At 40.2% G+C, this 14,025-nt stretch overlaps 1 protein-coding gene and 1 long non-coding RNA gene across 5 annotated transcripts in view; both read right to left on the bottom strand.

Moving 5' to 3' along the window:
• Positions 1–8,616: 8,616 nt before the first annotated feature.
• On the bottom strand, positions 8,617–10,795 carry LOC110448715. Its single transcript, XR_002462763.1, has 2 exons — positions 10,542–10,795; positions 8,617–10,364 (listed from the first exon to the last, which is right to left on the bottom strand). It is a non-coding gene; the product is annotated as an uncharacterized LOC110448715 (long non-coding RNA).
• A 657-nt stretch (positions 10,796–11,452) lies between these two features.
• Positions 11,453–14,025, bottom strand: part of LOC110448710 (sulfide:quinone oxidoreductase, mitochondrial-like) — a 22,250-nt gene continuing 19,677 nt past the window's right edge. Inside the window, exons 9-11 of one of the 4 annotated variants that reach the window (XR_002462760.1) lie at positions 13,155–13,333; positions 12,372–12,938; positions 11,453–12,124 (exon numbers count right to left, since the gene is read on the bottom strand). Coding sequence is in view for 1 of the 4 variants with exons in the window: in XM_021495096.1 (XP_021350771.1) it covers positions 12,863–12,938; positions 13,155–13,333 (255 nt within the window). In the remaining 3 variants the exon portion in view is untranslated. Of the gene's footprint in view, positions 12,939–13,154; positions 13,334–14,025 lie in introns of all 4 variants that reach the window. The other 3 variants (XR_002462759.1, XR_002462758.1, XM_021495096.1) reach the window with 3 other exon arrangements.

The raw sequence follows: 14,025 nt of genomic DNA, 5'->3' as shown, positions 1-14,025 counted from the left end.
CTATTCACTGCCCTGCACTATTTGTCCTATTCACTGCCCTACACTATTTGTCCTATTCACTGCCCTACACTATTTGTCCTATTCACCGCACTATTTCACTATTCAACACTATTTGTCCTTTTCACTGTCCTACACTATTTGTTCTATTCACTGCCCTGCACTATTTGTCCTATTCACTGCCCTACACTATTTGTCCTATTCACTGCCCTACACTATTTGTCCTATTCACCGCACTATTTCACTATTCAACACTATTTGTCCTTTTCACTGTCCTACACTATTTGTCCGGTGGGTTCCCGTGGCCGGATCATCTGTCGGGCACGGTTTGCGGCACGGATGAGATAGGACGGGTTCGGCAGGGCGAAGTCCCTGGAATCCATCTGCTCCTGTAGGACGTCCTCCATTATCGTTGCTGCCGACGTGTGAACCTTGGCCTCGGTTAATATCTGTAAATGTAAAATAATACATGGGATCATTTAACAATAAACAATGTTATTTTGAATATGAAAATATTTTCAAATGTATGAAAACGCCATTATCAAATAGTATATTGATCTAAAGCTATCATGTATTCAGGGCAGATTATTTACTCACCTGAGTCTTTACCTTCACCCTCGTCATGGCCAAGTTGTCCGGACCGTGGACATGGTCAATAGTACCGCAGGTGAACACATCCCCTCGCTGGCTGACGCTGGCCCGGCACCACACCTTCTTATTCCGGACGGAACATCTCCATGTTGTGGTTGTCTTAGTGGATCCCTGTAATAAATAATACATAAAAGATAAAACATACAGATCCGTCGCGTTGTTCATATTAAATTAAAACATAACATTCAATGTTGCATTCACATTTTAATATAACTTTTACTTTTCAGTATTACCTACACATCTTGAAATTGCCTGCAGGCATTTTATTTTACCTCAAGAGTATACCATACCTTCACAGTGTAAGTGTATCCATCACTGGAAACAAGCTTCCGGCAACGACGGTTGGTTCCCTGCTCTACTACCTCCCAGGTCACCTCCTCATCCTCCAGTACGGTGTCAGTGATGACGGCGTCGGCTAGGGATCTACAATGAAAAAATAATACATAAATGTTTACATTTATAGATGTTTAACAACATATATGTAATTAAGTTGTAATCGGTTTGAAAATAAAATAAATTATTAAGTGTATTCCGTTTGATGATTCACTTACTGCTCTGCGATAGGAGTCGGGTCCTCATGGTCTTGGACAGTGAGGTCAAAACTGTCGCCATAGGCTGGCTGGTCCCGAAGGTCGAAAGAAGCATCATGGATGTCTCTACAATGAGAAATCGACAAATTATAAATAGAACGTACATGATTTTTTTATGACTATCTATCCCGGATCTTTTTATATGATTCTGTAAAGGTTTAATCATGTTATTACTCATCGATATTTCATACCATTTTTACCAAGTCATCAACACATATATACCCTATTTAGTATAAGACTTACTCATCGAAGGTATATCCAGCGTCTGGGTCGTCTGTGGTGGAGTCCGGAACGGCGAAGGTTGCGTCCAATCTCCTGATCGGTGAAAATCCGAAGGCTGGTGGCTCCAAAAGATATATATCATATTATTAATATGCAACAATATTAATGCTATTTGTGCAATATATATATAGTATTATTATTTTTACAGTTGTTTAACAAAATATATATGGCGGCTTGTAGCTCGTTTTGCTTATAGTTCTTACCTCGTCCAAAAAGTCGCTGGTGAGGGTAGAGTTTGCAACTTCACATATGGCATCGCTCGTCTCCAAAACCGGCGGTCCCACATCGGCGGTGACGTCAACGGAGGCCGTGGCGTCGCTCCTCTCCAACATTGGCGGCCCCATCTCGACGGTGTCATCTAAACTACTAGGAGGATCGTTGGGGCAGTCGCGGCAGTACCACCAGATGATCCCTCCCTCGCCTCGGACGGTGGTTCTGTACATCTCGAGAGATATATCTACAATGAAAATTTAAAAGTTATTTTCAAAACGTGTCGACTTACGTGTACATGCTTAATAAAGTCATAGTTTCGGCCTACATGTACACGAACATACACAATTTGACTTTATCAAACATTATATGACCGCCGACGATATGTGGAGCGGACATATAATATTTAATAAAATCAAATATCGACATACGTGTACATGCTTATGAGAAACATGATTTCATTAGAAACTCGGTGCCCGTACATGTATTTTGTACGAGCGCTAGTATCAAATGAAACCAAATTTCGCCCATAAATGAAATATACATATTTAAAGAAACTTGATTTCATTTCATTATATAATTGTACTTACAAATGGGCTAAAAGTATCTAATGAAATCTAGTTACTTTTTTAACGATTAAGAATTTATTCCTTTTATGGCCGAAAGAATTTTCGTATTTTTTAATAAACGAAACCATATTTTCGGCCATAAATGGAATCTATATTCGAATTACATACCAGTATCACATGTCCTGTACATTTGTCGCACTGCAACGCATGCTGCCTCGGCCTCACCACACGGTCACAATGTAGACAGTTGTCGCTCATGTTGATTAGGTGCAAAGTGTTGTTCAAATGATGTAAGTCGATTGAAAGTGATTGTCCAAGAAAACCAGTCATATTTATCACCATTTGCGTGAGTGATCAATACATTTGATTGGCTACCTGGAGTTGAGGCGGCGATGAGGTACTCAAGAGTTAATTATGAGCTGCTCACCTATAACAACAGTCTGGTAGGCGAACATCATTGTTTGTGTAAGTGTTTGTGTTGTTAAAAATGCTACATATGAATAAGTTAATGGGCAACATGTAAAAAATAGAATGACAAGGTAACATCGACATTGGATATGACAAGTCAATTTTGTGATGTGACTGCATTTCACAAAATATGTATTGCACTGCCTTGCACCTTAAAAAGATTCATCAATATCAAATAAGTCAGTACACATCTGACAATGTTTATTTTCTCTGGAGGTGTTCTGATATCTTTTTAAAGAATACAAGAAACACAGTCCATCTCAAAAGCAATTTAGAAACATTACTCCGAGAAAATACCATTCAAGGGCAGAGACTTGTAATGTAAATGGGTTTTTTTTGCCACGAACGTTGATGACCTCTTCAAATACGGATCCGAATACTTAGTAATAAAGTGATCTTCAAGAAAATAATTATACCAGATAACAGGCAATTTTAAAAATACGAAACTAAGGCTACATATAAATTATTATTTTGACTACACGGTACTGATGGCAACTCAAATACTGAATTTCAGCCATTTTTTAATACTGTCTCTCGAGTTATCCTGGTTGCACTACGCTAGTAGTTCGCTATGCTAGACTGTCAGGCGATCTAGAGGATGTCGTCGACACAACGTCCTGATTGCACTACGCCAGTAATTCGCTATGCTAGACTGTCAGGCGATCTAGAAGATGTCGTCGACACAACGTCCTGATTGTACTACGCCAGTAATTCGCTATGCTAGACTGTCAGGCGATCTAGAGGATGTCGTCGCCACAACGTCCTTATTGCACTACGCCAGTAGTTCGCTATGCTAGACTGTCGGGCGAGCTAGAAGATGTCGTCGACACAACGTCCTGATTGCACTGCGCCAGTAATTCGCTATGCTAGACTGTCAGGCGATCTAGAGAATGTCGTCGACACAACGTCCTGATTGCACTACGCTAGTAGTTCGCTATGCTAGACTGTCAGGCGATCTAGAGAATGTCGTCGACACAACGTCCTGATTGCACTACCCTAGTAGTTCGCTATGCTAGACTGTCGGGCGATCTAGTGGATGGCGTCGACACAACGTCCTGGTTGCACTACGCCAGTAGTTCGCTATGCTAGACTGTCAGCCGATCTAGAGGATGTCGTCGACACAACGTCCTTAGTGCACTACGCCAGTAGTTCGCTATGCTAGACTGTCGGACGATCTAGAGGATGTCGTCGACACAACGTCCTGATGGCACTACGCTAGTAGTTCGCTATGCTAGACTGTCGGGCGATCTAGAGGATGTCGTCGACAAAACGTCCTGGTTGCACTGCGCCAGAAGTTCGCTATGCTAGACTGTCGGGCGATCTAGCGGATGTCGTCGACACAACGTCCTGATTGCACTACCCTAGTAGTTCGCTATGCTAGACTGTCGGGCGATCTAGCGGATGTCGTCGACACAACGTCCTGGTTGCACTCCGCCAGTAGTTCGCTATGCTAGACTGTCGGGAGATCTAGAGGATGTCGTCGCCACAACGTCCTTATTGCACTACGCCAGTAGTTCGCTATGCTAGACTGTCAGGCGATCTAGAAGATGTCGTCGACACAACGTCCTGATTGTACTACGCCAGTAATTCGCTACGCTAGACTGTCAGGCGATCTAGAGGATGTCGTCGCCACAACGTCCTTATTGCACTACGCCAGTAGTTCGCTATGCTAGACTGTCGGACGATCTAGAGGATGTCGTCGACACAACGTCCTTATTGCACTACGCCAGTAGTTCGCTATGCTAGACTGTCAGGCGATCTAGAGAATGTCGTCGACACAACGTCCTGATTGCACTACGCCAGTAATTCGCTATGTTAAACTGTCAGGCGATCTAGAGGATGTCGTCGACACCACGTCCTGGTTGCACTGCGCCAGTAGTTCGCTATGCTAGACTGTCTGGCGATCTAGAGGATGTCGTCGACACAACGTACTGGTTGCACTGCGCCAGTAGTTCGCTATGCTAGACTGTCGGGCGATCTAGTGGATGGCGTCGACACAACGTCCTGGTTGCACTGCGCCAGTAGTTCGCTATGCTAGACTGTCTGGCGATCTAGAGGATGTCGTCGACACAACGTACTGGTTGCACTGCGCCAGTAGTTCGCTATGCTAGACTGTCTGGCGATCTAGAGGATGTCGTCGACACAACGTCATGATTGCACTACGCCAGTAGTTCGCTATGCTAGACTGTCGGACGATCTAGAGGATGTCGTCGACACAACGTCCTGATTGCACTACGCCAGTAATTCGCTATGTTAAACTGTCAGGCGATCTAGAGGATGTCGTCGACACAACGTGTCCATGTCTTCTGCCATTTGGCTGCTTTTTGATCCATTTAGCGATAGGAGAGTCAACAACATGCAGCTCTGGTATATTTTCTTTGGTGCTGAACGTGCTTCTTTGTATAAGGAACTAACTTTCAAACTTCTCGAAACTTTCAAACTCCTGAAAAACTTCTGGCCTTTTTCCAAGACTGGTGTCAGGGCCAGAGGAAACTCGGGCTACTATTATCCTTGCTAGTATATATTGCATTCGTCTGGTAGTAAACCATTTCGGAAACCGTGATTTAATTGCGGGACTTTTACGAGAAATACAAAGATGAAATAAACAAAATACAATCAGCAAACGGCTTGTTCTGTAAAAATGACATTCGAACCCTGAACTTCAGACTGCTACACTTTCGCTCTAACTGATTGAAAATCCATCAGGGTATAAAGAGTATTTTTCTCTCATTCCAACTACAAGAATAAGCTCATAAACCATAAAAATGCGTTTGAAAATATCAATTTTCCCCTGAGCTGTTTTGATGAAAACGAATTCGTCAGCGATATCTAGCATACCCCATATTTGCAAAGAGAATTTGTGCAGAAAAAATAATCTCATCTGTCTAACGTGTACGGGTAAATATACCGTAAAAGGTTTTAACTTCATGTTGCCTTTTCCGCATTGCAGCATCGGTGTTTTCCAAATAAGTGACGTCACGTCACGTGAAATGGGGTGTAAGATAGAAATTTCCTACCCCTTTTTTTTTTTCAAAAGTATTTTATTGACAAGACATATATAATACAAACATATAAGTTAGCATTAAAGAAGATATTAGAACAGTATTGACAAAAGAATAAGACAACAGGCTTTGCCTATATCAGTCTTCTTCTAATTCCGGTAGCTATGTACAATGCTTAAATGTATAAAATGTTGTGATTCGTTTCCTCTCACACTCATGTACACCCTCACCCACACCAGCTTATGTCTAATACTCGTTATTTAAGGGATAAAACTTGCCTGAATAACAATAATTATAACAATACATGAATATTCATTTGGAAATTTATCTAGCACGTATAAGTAACGAAACGTTTTGATGATTTAATATAAGAGTCAACATGTATAAGAATAGTTTTATTCAATTGGTCAGATGCATTACTAATACCATATAATATGGTCTTGTAACGTACCAAAGTTAAGACAGGGACGTATATTTGTAGGTGAGTGTCAGTAATATCAGAGGCAATGGTGGTAAAGAACCCCTTTCTTACCCTGAACAGCTCTATCTTACACACACGGAAATGAGAGAAATACTTTCTTCTCAGCACTACATCTACGGCATGTTTTCTTTTCTCTTGTTCCTAGTTTTGCTGAGTATAGAAAATAACGTAATCTCTCACCGGTTGTTAATCACTCAGTGAATTCTCATTTATTACATCATATGAATGAATTCCTACCCCTAGATACCATACAGAGTGATTCTAGAACGATCCTGCTAGTATCTGACAAACCATGAACAGTTCGGCTGGGATGATTTTTCCTAGAAGGAACGCCAGTGATGACGTTTGAGACTCCGGTGCCATGTAGTTTTCAGTTTGCTCTCCTAATGGTAGTCTAGCTGTTGAGGACTTCCCTGAAGCGATCGTTACAGGGAATTGTGATGCAAAGGTACTGTAGTCCAGTGGTAGGACGCCGGGCTCGTGGGTTCGCGCTACGGCACGGCAATGTGTTGTATCTTTGAGCAAGATACTTTACTCCGCTTGTTCCAGTCTACTCAGCTGTAAATGAGTATGTGGTTGGGCAGTGCTAGAATTGTCGAATACTAGCTGTTAACGCCGAAATGGTAGCTCCGGCTGTATGCTTCCCAGGGAGTTGAGAAAGGTATTGGCTGGTTGCAAAGGCCCTATAACCACAGATAATAATTTGTGAACCGCTTTGAGACGACCTAGGAACTAGGTTGCGATAAATCGGTATATAATCTCCAATTATTATTATTATTATTACTAGTATTCTTTCCCCTCAGTCAACTACTATGCTATACAAGTAGACACATGGGTGTGAATTGCTTTATTTTATCTATTTATACAAATAAAAGCTACTCGTGCCCCTGTGTAAGGAGGGACCGCTCTATTCCTTTCCTTATAATAAAATTATTGATCGTGATCACGTCCTTAGTACTGTACAGCAAGAGGCTGTCGTCGGTCCATCTGCTTCACTCATCACTATGATGTACATGTTGTAGCGCCTCGTCTGCCAGTTTTCCTGCTTCATATACACAATACATGTATTCTACTGAAACAAAGGATCATGGCATCGTGCCTGAAACAAGATGTACAATGTGCTACGACAGAAACGGGTTGTTGGAGTCAAACTGCCTTTTCTAAATTGTGGTTTATGTCCCTTTAATATTTATTTGACCACAAGTCTGTCAATACACCCATAATTGTATTATGGGTGTATTGGCAGACGAGGCTAGTACCTGTGATAATTATGGGTGTATTGACAGACGAGGCTAGTACCTGTGATAATTATGGGTGTATTGACAGACGAGGCTAGTACCTGTGATAATTATGGGTGTATTGACAGACGAGGCTAGTACCTGTGATAATTATGGGTGTATTGACAGACGAGGCTAGTACCTGTGATAATTATGGGTGTATTGACAGACGAGGCTAGTACCTGTGATAATTATGGGTGTATTGACAGACGAGGCTAGTACCTGTGATAATTATGGGTGTATTGACAGACGAGGCTAGTACCTGTGATAATTATGGGTGTATTGACAGACGAGGCTAGTACCTGTGATAATTATGGGTGTATTGACAGACGAGGCTAGTACCTGTGATAATTATGGGTGTATTGACAGACGAGGCTAGTACCTGTGATAATTATGGGTGTATTGACAGACGAGGCTAGTACCTGTGATAATTATGGGTGTATTGACAGACGAGGCTAGTACCTGTGATAATTATGGGTGTATTGACAGACGAGGCTAGTACCTGTGATAATTATGGGTGTATTGACAGACGAGGCTAGTACCTGTGATAATTATGGGTGTATTGACAGACGAGGCTAGTACCTGTGATAATTATGGGTGTATTGACAGACGAGGCTAGTACCTGTGATAATTATGGGTGTATTGACAGACGAGGCTAGTACCTGTGATAATTATGGGTGTATTGACAGACGAGGCTAGTACCTGTGATAATTATGGGTGTATTGACAGACGAGGCTAGTACCTGTGATAATTATGGGTGTATTGACAGACGAGGCTAGTACCTGTGATAATTATGGGTGTATTGACAGACGAGGCTAGTACCTGTGATAATTATGGGTGTATTGACAGACGAGGCTAGTACCTGTGATAATTATGGGTGTATTGACAGACGAGGCTAGTACCTGTGATAATTATGGGTGTATTGACAGACGAGGCTAGTACCTGTGATAATTATGTGTGTATTGACAGACGAGGCTAGTACCTGTGATATAGGTGTATTGACAGACAAGGCAGTACCTGTCATTTGACCAGGTCAACGTACAGGCCTAGTAGTACAGAACCATGAACACACAACTCCAAGACAAGTCCATCAGTTAAAATGACTTTATTCCTTAATGTCAATGCTCTTCACATCAGTACATGTATTCTTTCTAGAACATTGTGAAAGATGTACTAGTGAAGTTACGATTTCCCTGTGATGTGGTAGAACCCCCAGACTTGCTCAATAGTTAAGTTACATGGAGCGTGGTCCGAGGCTGGATAGGGCTTGTTACATTAGATATAACAGAAATGGGGATGTATAAGGCGACAGTGACAGGCCGAGGAACATTTAATATGGACACATATAGGAGAACTTTTACAGTCTGTTCTGCACACCATCACCTGTCAAAACCAAAACACTGGGACAAGTACATACAGGATTTCAGTTTATAGGGACACATATAGGAGAATGTTAACAACCTAGGGTGAACAAGGAACAATTTAACTGGAGATGAATTCTGCACACCGTCACCTAGAGAACTTTAGAGAATACACTAGGTTCCATAGAAAAATAACCATCAGACCTTGTGGCAGGTCTGATATTATCTTATTTTTGTTAAATCTAAGTTATGAAGGGTTCATTTTAGAAAGTTCAGTATAAAAAACAATAGAGATCGAGATACATGTTTGTATATCTAACGTTGGTTTCTCTATGATTTCATGACTAGCCGAGCCATCGATTTGGCTTGAATGCGTTGGTCTCACAATCTGTTTGGATTCTGGTCCGACACATTAAAAATAACACATTACACACAAAAATATGTACAATTAATGGCATAATTAGATAAATCAGTTATTCTATAATTCTATAAAAAATAATTAATTTCCATAAAATCAGGAAGGTATTGTTTACAATATACTAATTCATTTTATAAAATTGGAACCGGTTAAAATCAACAGCTACATTAACAAGCACTTAATAAAATGCATATCTATAAACCACTAAAAGTTGATAAACATGAAAATCAAGAACAATCACAAATAATTAAATACATTAATAAGGGATAAGTATAATTAACAATAATTCACAGGTAAATGACAAAGAATAGATGTACAATTATTGATATTAATTAACAAGCACTGTTAGTTAATTAAAGCTCATACATCAGTAAGTACATAAAACTACTGAACATCAACTTAATCAAATCATTAGGCTTCTCTTGAAATCCGTACAGAGAAATTGATCCGAAAACTTCATATTAAAGAAAAAGTAACTGTTTGGGAGGATAAATCCAATATGTCACTGTGTAAATACCAAAGAGGGCCTGGGTAAGTGATTTTATATCTAATATGTGTAACTACCATTAACACATGATAGTAAGAGGAATTCAAAATACATTCAGTATTAACATTTTAAATGATCAACAGCAGGCATAGTTTATGTCACCCTGAACCATATGTATAATCATGTCGCTCTGATATGTAAATCAAAGGTTGCTATGTCACCCAACAGGGCTACAACACACCTTTAACAAGATCACACCATTGAATAATTGGTCATATAAACAAATGCTTCTCTTAGAAAGTACACACACATGTATAACATGTATGATGTATTTGTACATGTGTGTAAAATGTCAGTATGGTACAGATACTAAAAAAACACTAACAATTATAAACTTGCCAATTTCTCTATATTCTGAGGGAGACTCCCAATTTTGGACTATAAAATTGAGCATTTTCAACCAGTGAATTTACTAAACTATTCCTAAATTTTAAATTCTAAGATCTGATGAATTCATCTGAAAGAATAGCTCAAAAGATGCTATTTAAAAGTGTCTTTTTATAGACACATACTTTTTCCCCTAGGGTGTATAGATACATACTTTTTCCCCCTAGGGTGTATAGACACATCCTTTTTCCCCCTAGGGAGTATAGACACATACTTTTCCCCCTAGGGTGTATAGACACATCCTTTTTCCCCCTAGGGAGTATAGACCCATACTTTTTCCCTAGGGTGTATAGGCACATACCTTTTTCCCCTAGGGTGTATAGACACATTCTTTTTCCCCTAGGGTGTATAGACGCATACTTTTTCCCCTAGGGTGTATAGACACATACTTTTCCCCTAGGGTGTATAGACACATACTTCTTCCCCTAGGGTGTATAGACACATAATTTTTCCCTAGGGTGTATAGACACATCCTTTTTCCCCCTAGGGTGTATAGACACATACTTCTTCCCCTAGGGTGTATAGACACATACCTTTTTACCCTAGGGTGTATAGACACATACCTTTTTACCCTAGGGTGTATAGACACATACCTTTTTACCCTAGGGTGTATAGACACATACCTTTTTCCCCTACGGTGTATAGACACATACCTTTTTCCCCTAGGGTGGATAGACACATACTTTTTCCCCCTAGGGAGTATAGACCCATACTTTTTCCCTAGGGTGTATAGACACATCCCTTTTTCCCCTAGGGTGTATAGACACATGCTTTTTCCCCTAGGGAGTATAGACACATACTTTTTCCCCTAGGGAGTATAGACACATACTTTTCCCCCTAGGGTGTATAGACACATACATTTTTCCCCTAGGGTGTATAGACACATACTTCTTCCCCTAGGGTGTATAGACACATACTTCTTCCCCTAGGGTGTATAGACACATACTTCTTCCCCTAGGGTGTATAGACACATAATTTTTCCCTAGGGTGTATAGACACATCCTTTTTCCCCCTAGGGAGTATAGACCCATACTTTTTCCCTAGGGTGTATAGGCACATACCTTTTTCCCCTAGGGTGTATAGACACATGCTTTTTCCCTAGGGTGTATAGACACATACTTTTCCCCTAGGGTGTATAGACACATTCTTTTTTCCCCTAGGGTGTATAGACACATGCTTTTTCCCTAGGGTGTATAGACACATCCCTTTTTCCCCTAGGGTGTATAGACACATGCTTTTTCCCCCTAGGGTGTATAGACACATACTTTTTCCCTAGGGTGTATAGACACATACTTTTTCCCCCTAGGGAGTATAGACACATACTTTTTCCCTAGGGTGTATAGACACATACCTTTTTCCCCTAGGGTGTATAGACACATACCTTTTTCCCCTAGGGTGTATAGACACATACTTTTTTCCCCTAGGGTGTATAGACACATACTTTTTTCCCCTAGGGTGTATAGACACATACTTTTTTCCCCTAGGGTGGACAGACACATACTTTTGAGCACATGCAATCTCCCCTGTGGAGAATTTGAAATGTTAGCAAGTATGCAATTGTACCCAGTTCTAGATTGTTTCATGATAATGGGAGTCAGAGTTCCAACCTAATAAACTCCAGGGTTTGAACAATGTCAAATGTAATGTATGTTACACAGGCGTCAAAACATTTATCATTGAAAGACCATGTCCACCTCTTAACAGGTTAGTTTATAACCGGAATAAGCACAAAATCCATACTTGTGCATGAGAACGGTTTCATGAAAAAGAGCCCAGGTTGAGACCAAGTTTGCCTTATCTAGAATAGTACAATATGTAGTAGTGTTTGGGCCATTCACAATAATACAACTTCTCTGCCATGCCTCATCAGTGTTTATCATCTACCTTACAGGTATTCATCTACCTTACAGGTAATCATCTACCTTACAGGTATTCATCTACCTTACAGGTAATCATCTACCTTACAGGTATTCATCTACCTTACAGGTAATCATCTACCTTACAGGTATTCATCTACCTTACAGGTAATCATCTACCTTACAGGTATTCATCTACCTTACAGGTAATCATCTACCTTACAGGTATTCATCTACCTTACAGGTAATCATCTACCTTACAGGTAATCATCTACCTTACAGGTAATCATCTACCTTACAGGTAATCATCACAGGTATTCATCTACCTTACAGGTATTCATCTACCTTACAGGTAATCATTACAGGCAATCATCTACCATCTACATTACATGTATTCATCTACCTTACAGGTAATCATCTACCTTACAGGTATTCATATACCTTACAGGTAATCATCTACCTTACAGGTAATCATCTACCTTACAGGTATTCAAATTACCTGTTTCAGGTAAACAAGTCACTTATAAGGTCACACTTTCCCTGCTTTAGTTTATAACTCACCTGTTAAGTATGCATATCACTTGTGACAGATCACAATTTACCTGCTTCAGTTATTAATTGATTTACTTTAGTCAGGTACTTACATACCCAATATTTAATTCAGCAGAGTCAAATCTCGATTAAGGTAGAAAACTAATCCTCCAAGACTGGCAAAGGCACACCAATTCACAAGTCAAAGTACAAGTATGCAGTATTAGATGTTTCCTCAAGCAGACGGTTTCCGTGGCGACATCCCCAGCCTCATCATCTTCCTATATACACCTGGGCCATTCCAGTATCCACTGAAAAATTATATTATATTGATGTAGTGCTGTATCTAGCTAAAATAAGCCATTCTTATGTATGAAAATTTATAAACAGGACCATATTATCTCATTCATCCCCCACATTTACAAAGTGGACTAGCCCAGTCTTAGATTTGGTAACGTCCAAACAAAGCACAGGTATGGGTTTGTTTGACTTAGTTCTCACTGTACATATTGACACGTGGGCCTTACTTGAGCATGAGTTTCCAGTAGAGTTCGGGCATGATTTTGGCCTTCATTTGGTACATAGACGACCTCTCTTTGCCCTGGTTTACGGGGAACGTCTCCAATGGCTGCGCATCATAGTCAAACTCGGCGAGGATACATTTCCCTCGGCTTGTGACCAACGGACAGGAAGTATAACCGTCATACTGCAGGGAGAAATCATTGCATCAAAATTAGTGCAGGGAGCTATCACTACAATCAAAAGACAACTGTTAAAAACAAATAACCCAAAAACTCAGAATAAAGGAATAATTTTGGCAACAATTTATATCAAATAAGAATCGCTAAGGAGTTGAAAATCACAGCAGGATTTAGTTTAAATATATATTTTCATCCTTTTGTACCAGGTGAAGCTTCATTTAACTGTATAAATGTTGTAATGTTTCACCTACAACTACTAGTGATAATGACTAGTGTAAGGTCCAATCTGACCAGGAGTTGACCATGCACTTACAGTGAACAGTACTGAGCCAAAGGTATGGCCTGCAGTATACTTGGCCACAACAACAGGTAATATACCATACCTGTGCAGTATACTTTACTATAACAACAGGTAATATATCATACTTGTGCAGTATACTTGACTATAACAACAGGTAATATATCATACCTGTGCAGTATACTTGACTATAACAACAGGTAATATACCATACCTGTGCAGTATACCTTGCCACAACAACAGGTAATATATCATACCTGTGCAGTATACTTGACTATAACAACAGGTAATATACCATACCTGTGCAGTATACTTGACTATAACAACAGGTAATATACCATACCTGTGCAGTATACCTTGCCACAACAACAGGTAATATATCATACCTGTGCAGTATAC

The sequence above is a fragment of the Mizuhopecten yessoensis genome, unplaced genomic scaffold (assembly GCF_002113885.1).
Source record: "Mizuhopecten yessoensis strain PY_sf001 unplaced genomic scaffold, ASM211388v2 scaffold4179, whole genome shotgun sequence".
Classification (NCBI taxonomy): Eukaryota; Metazoa; Mollusca; class Bivalvia; order Pectinida; family Pectinidae; genus Mizuhopecten; species Mizuhopecten yessoensis.
The sequence above is the reverse complement of the archived record's forward strand: the minus strand, read 5'-3'. Positions and strand labels throughout refer to the sequence as shown.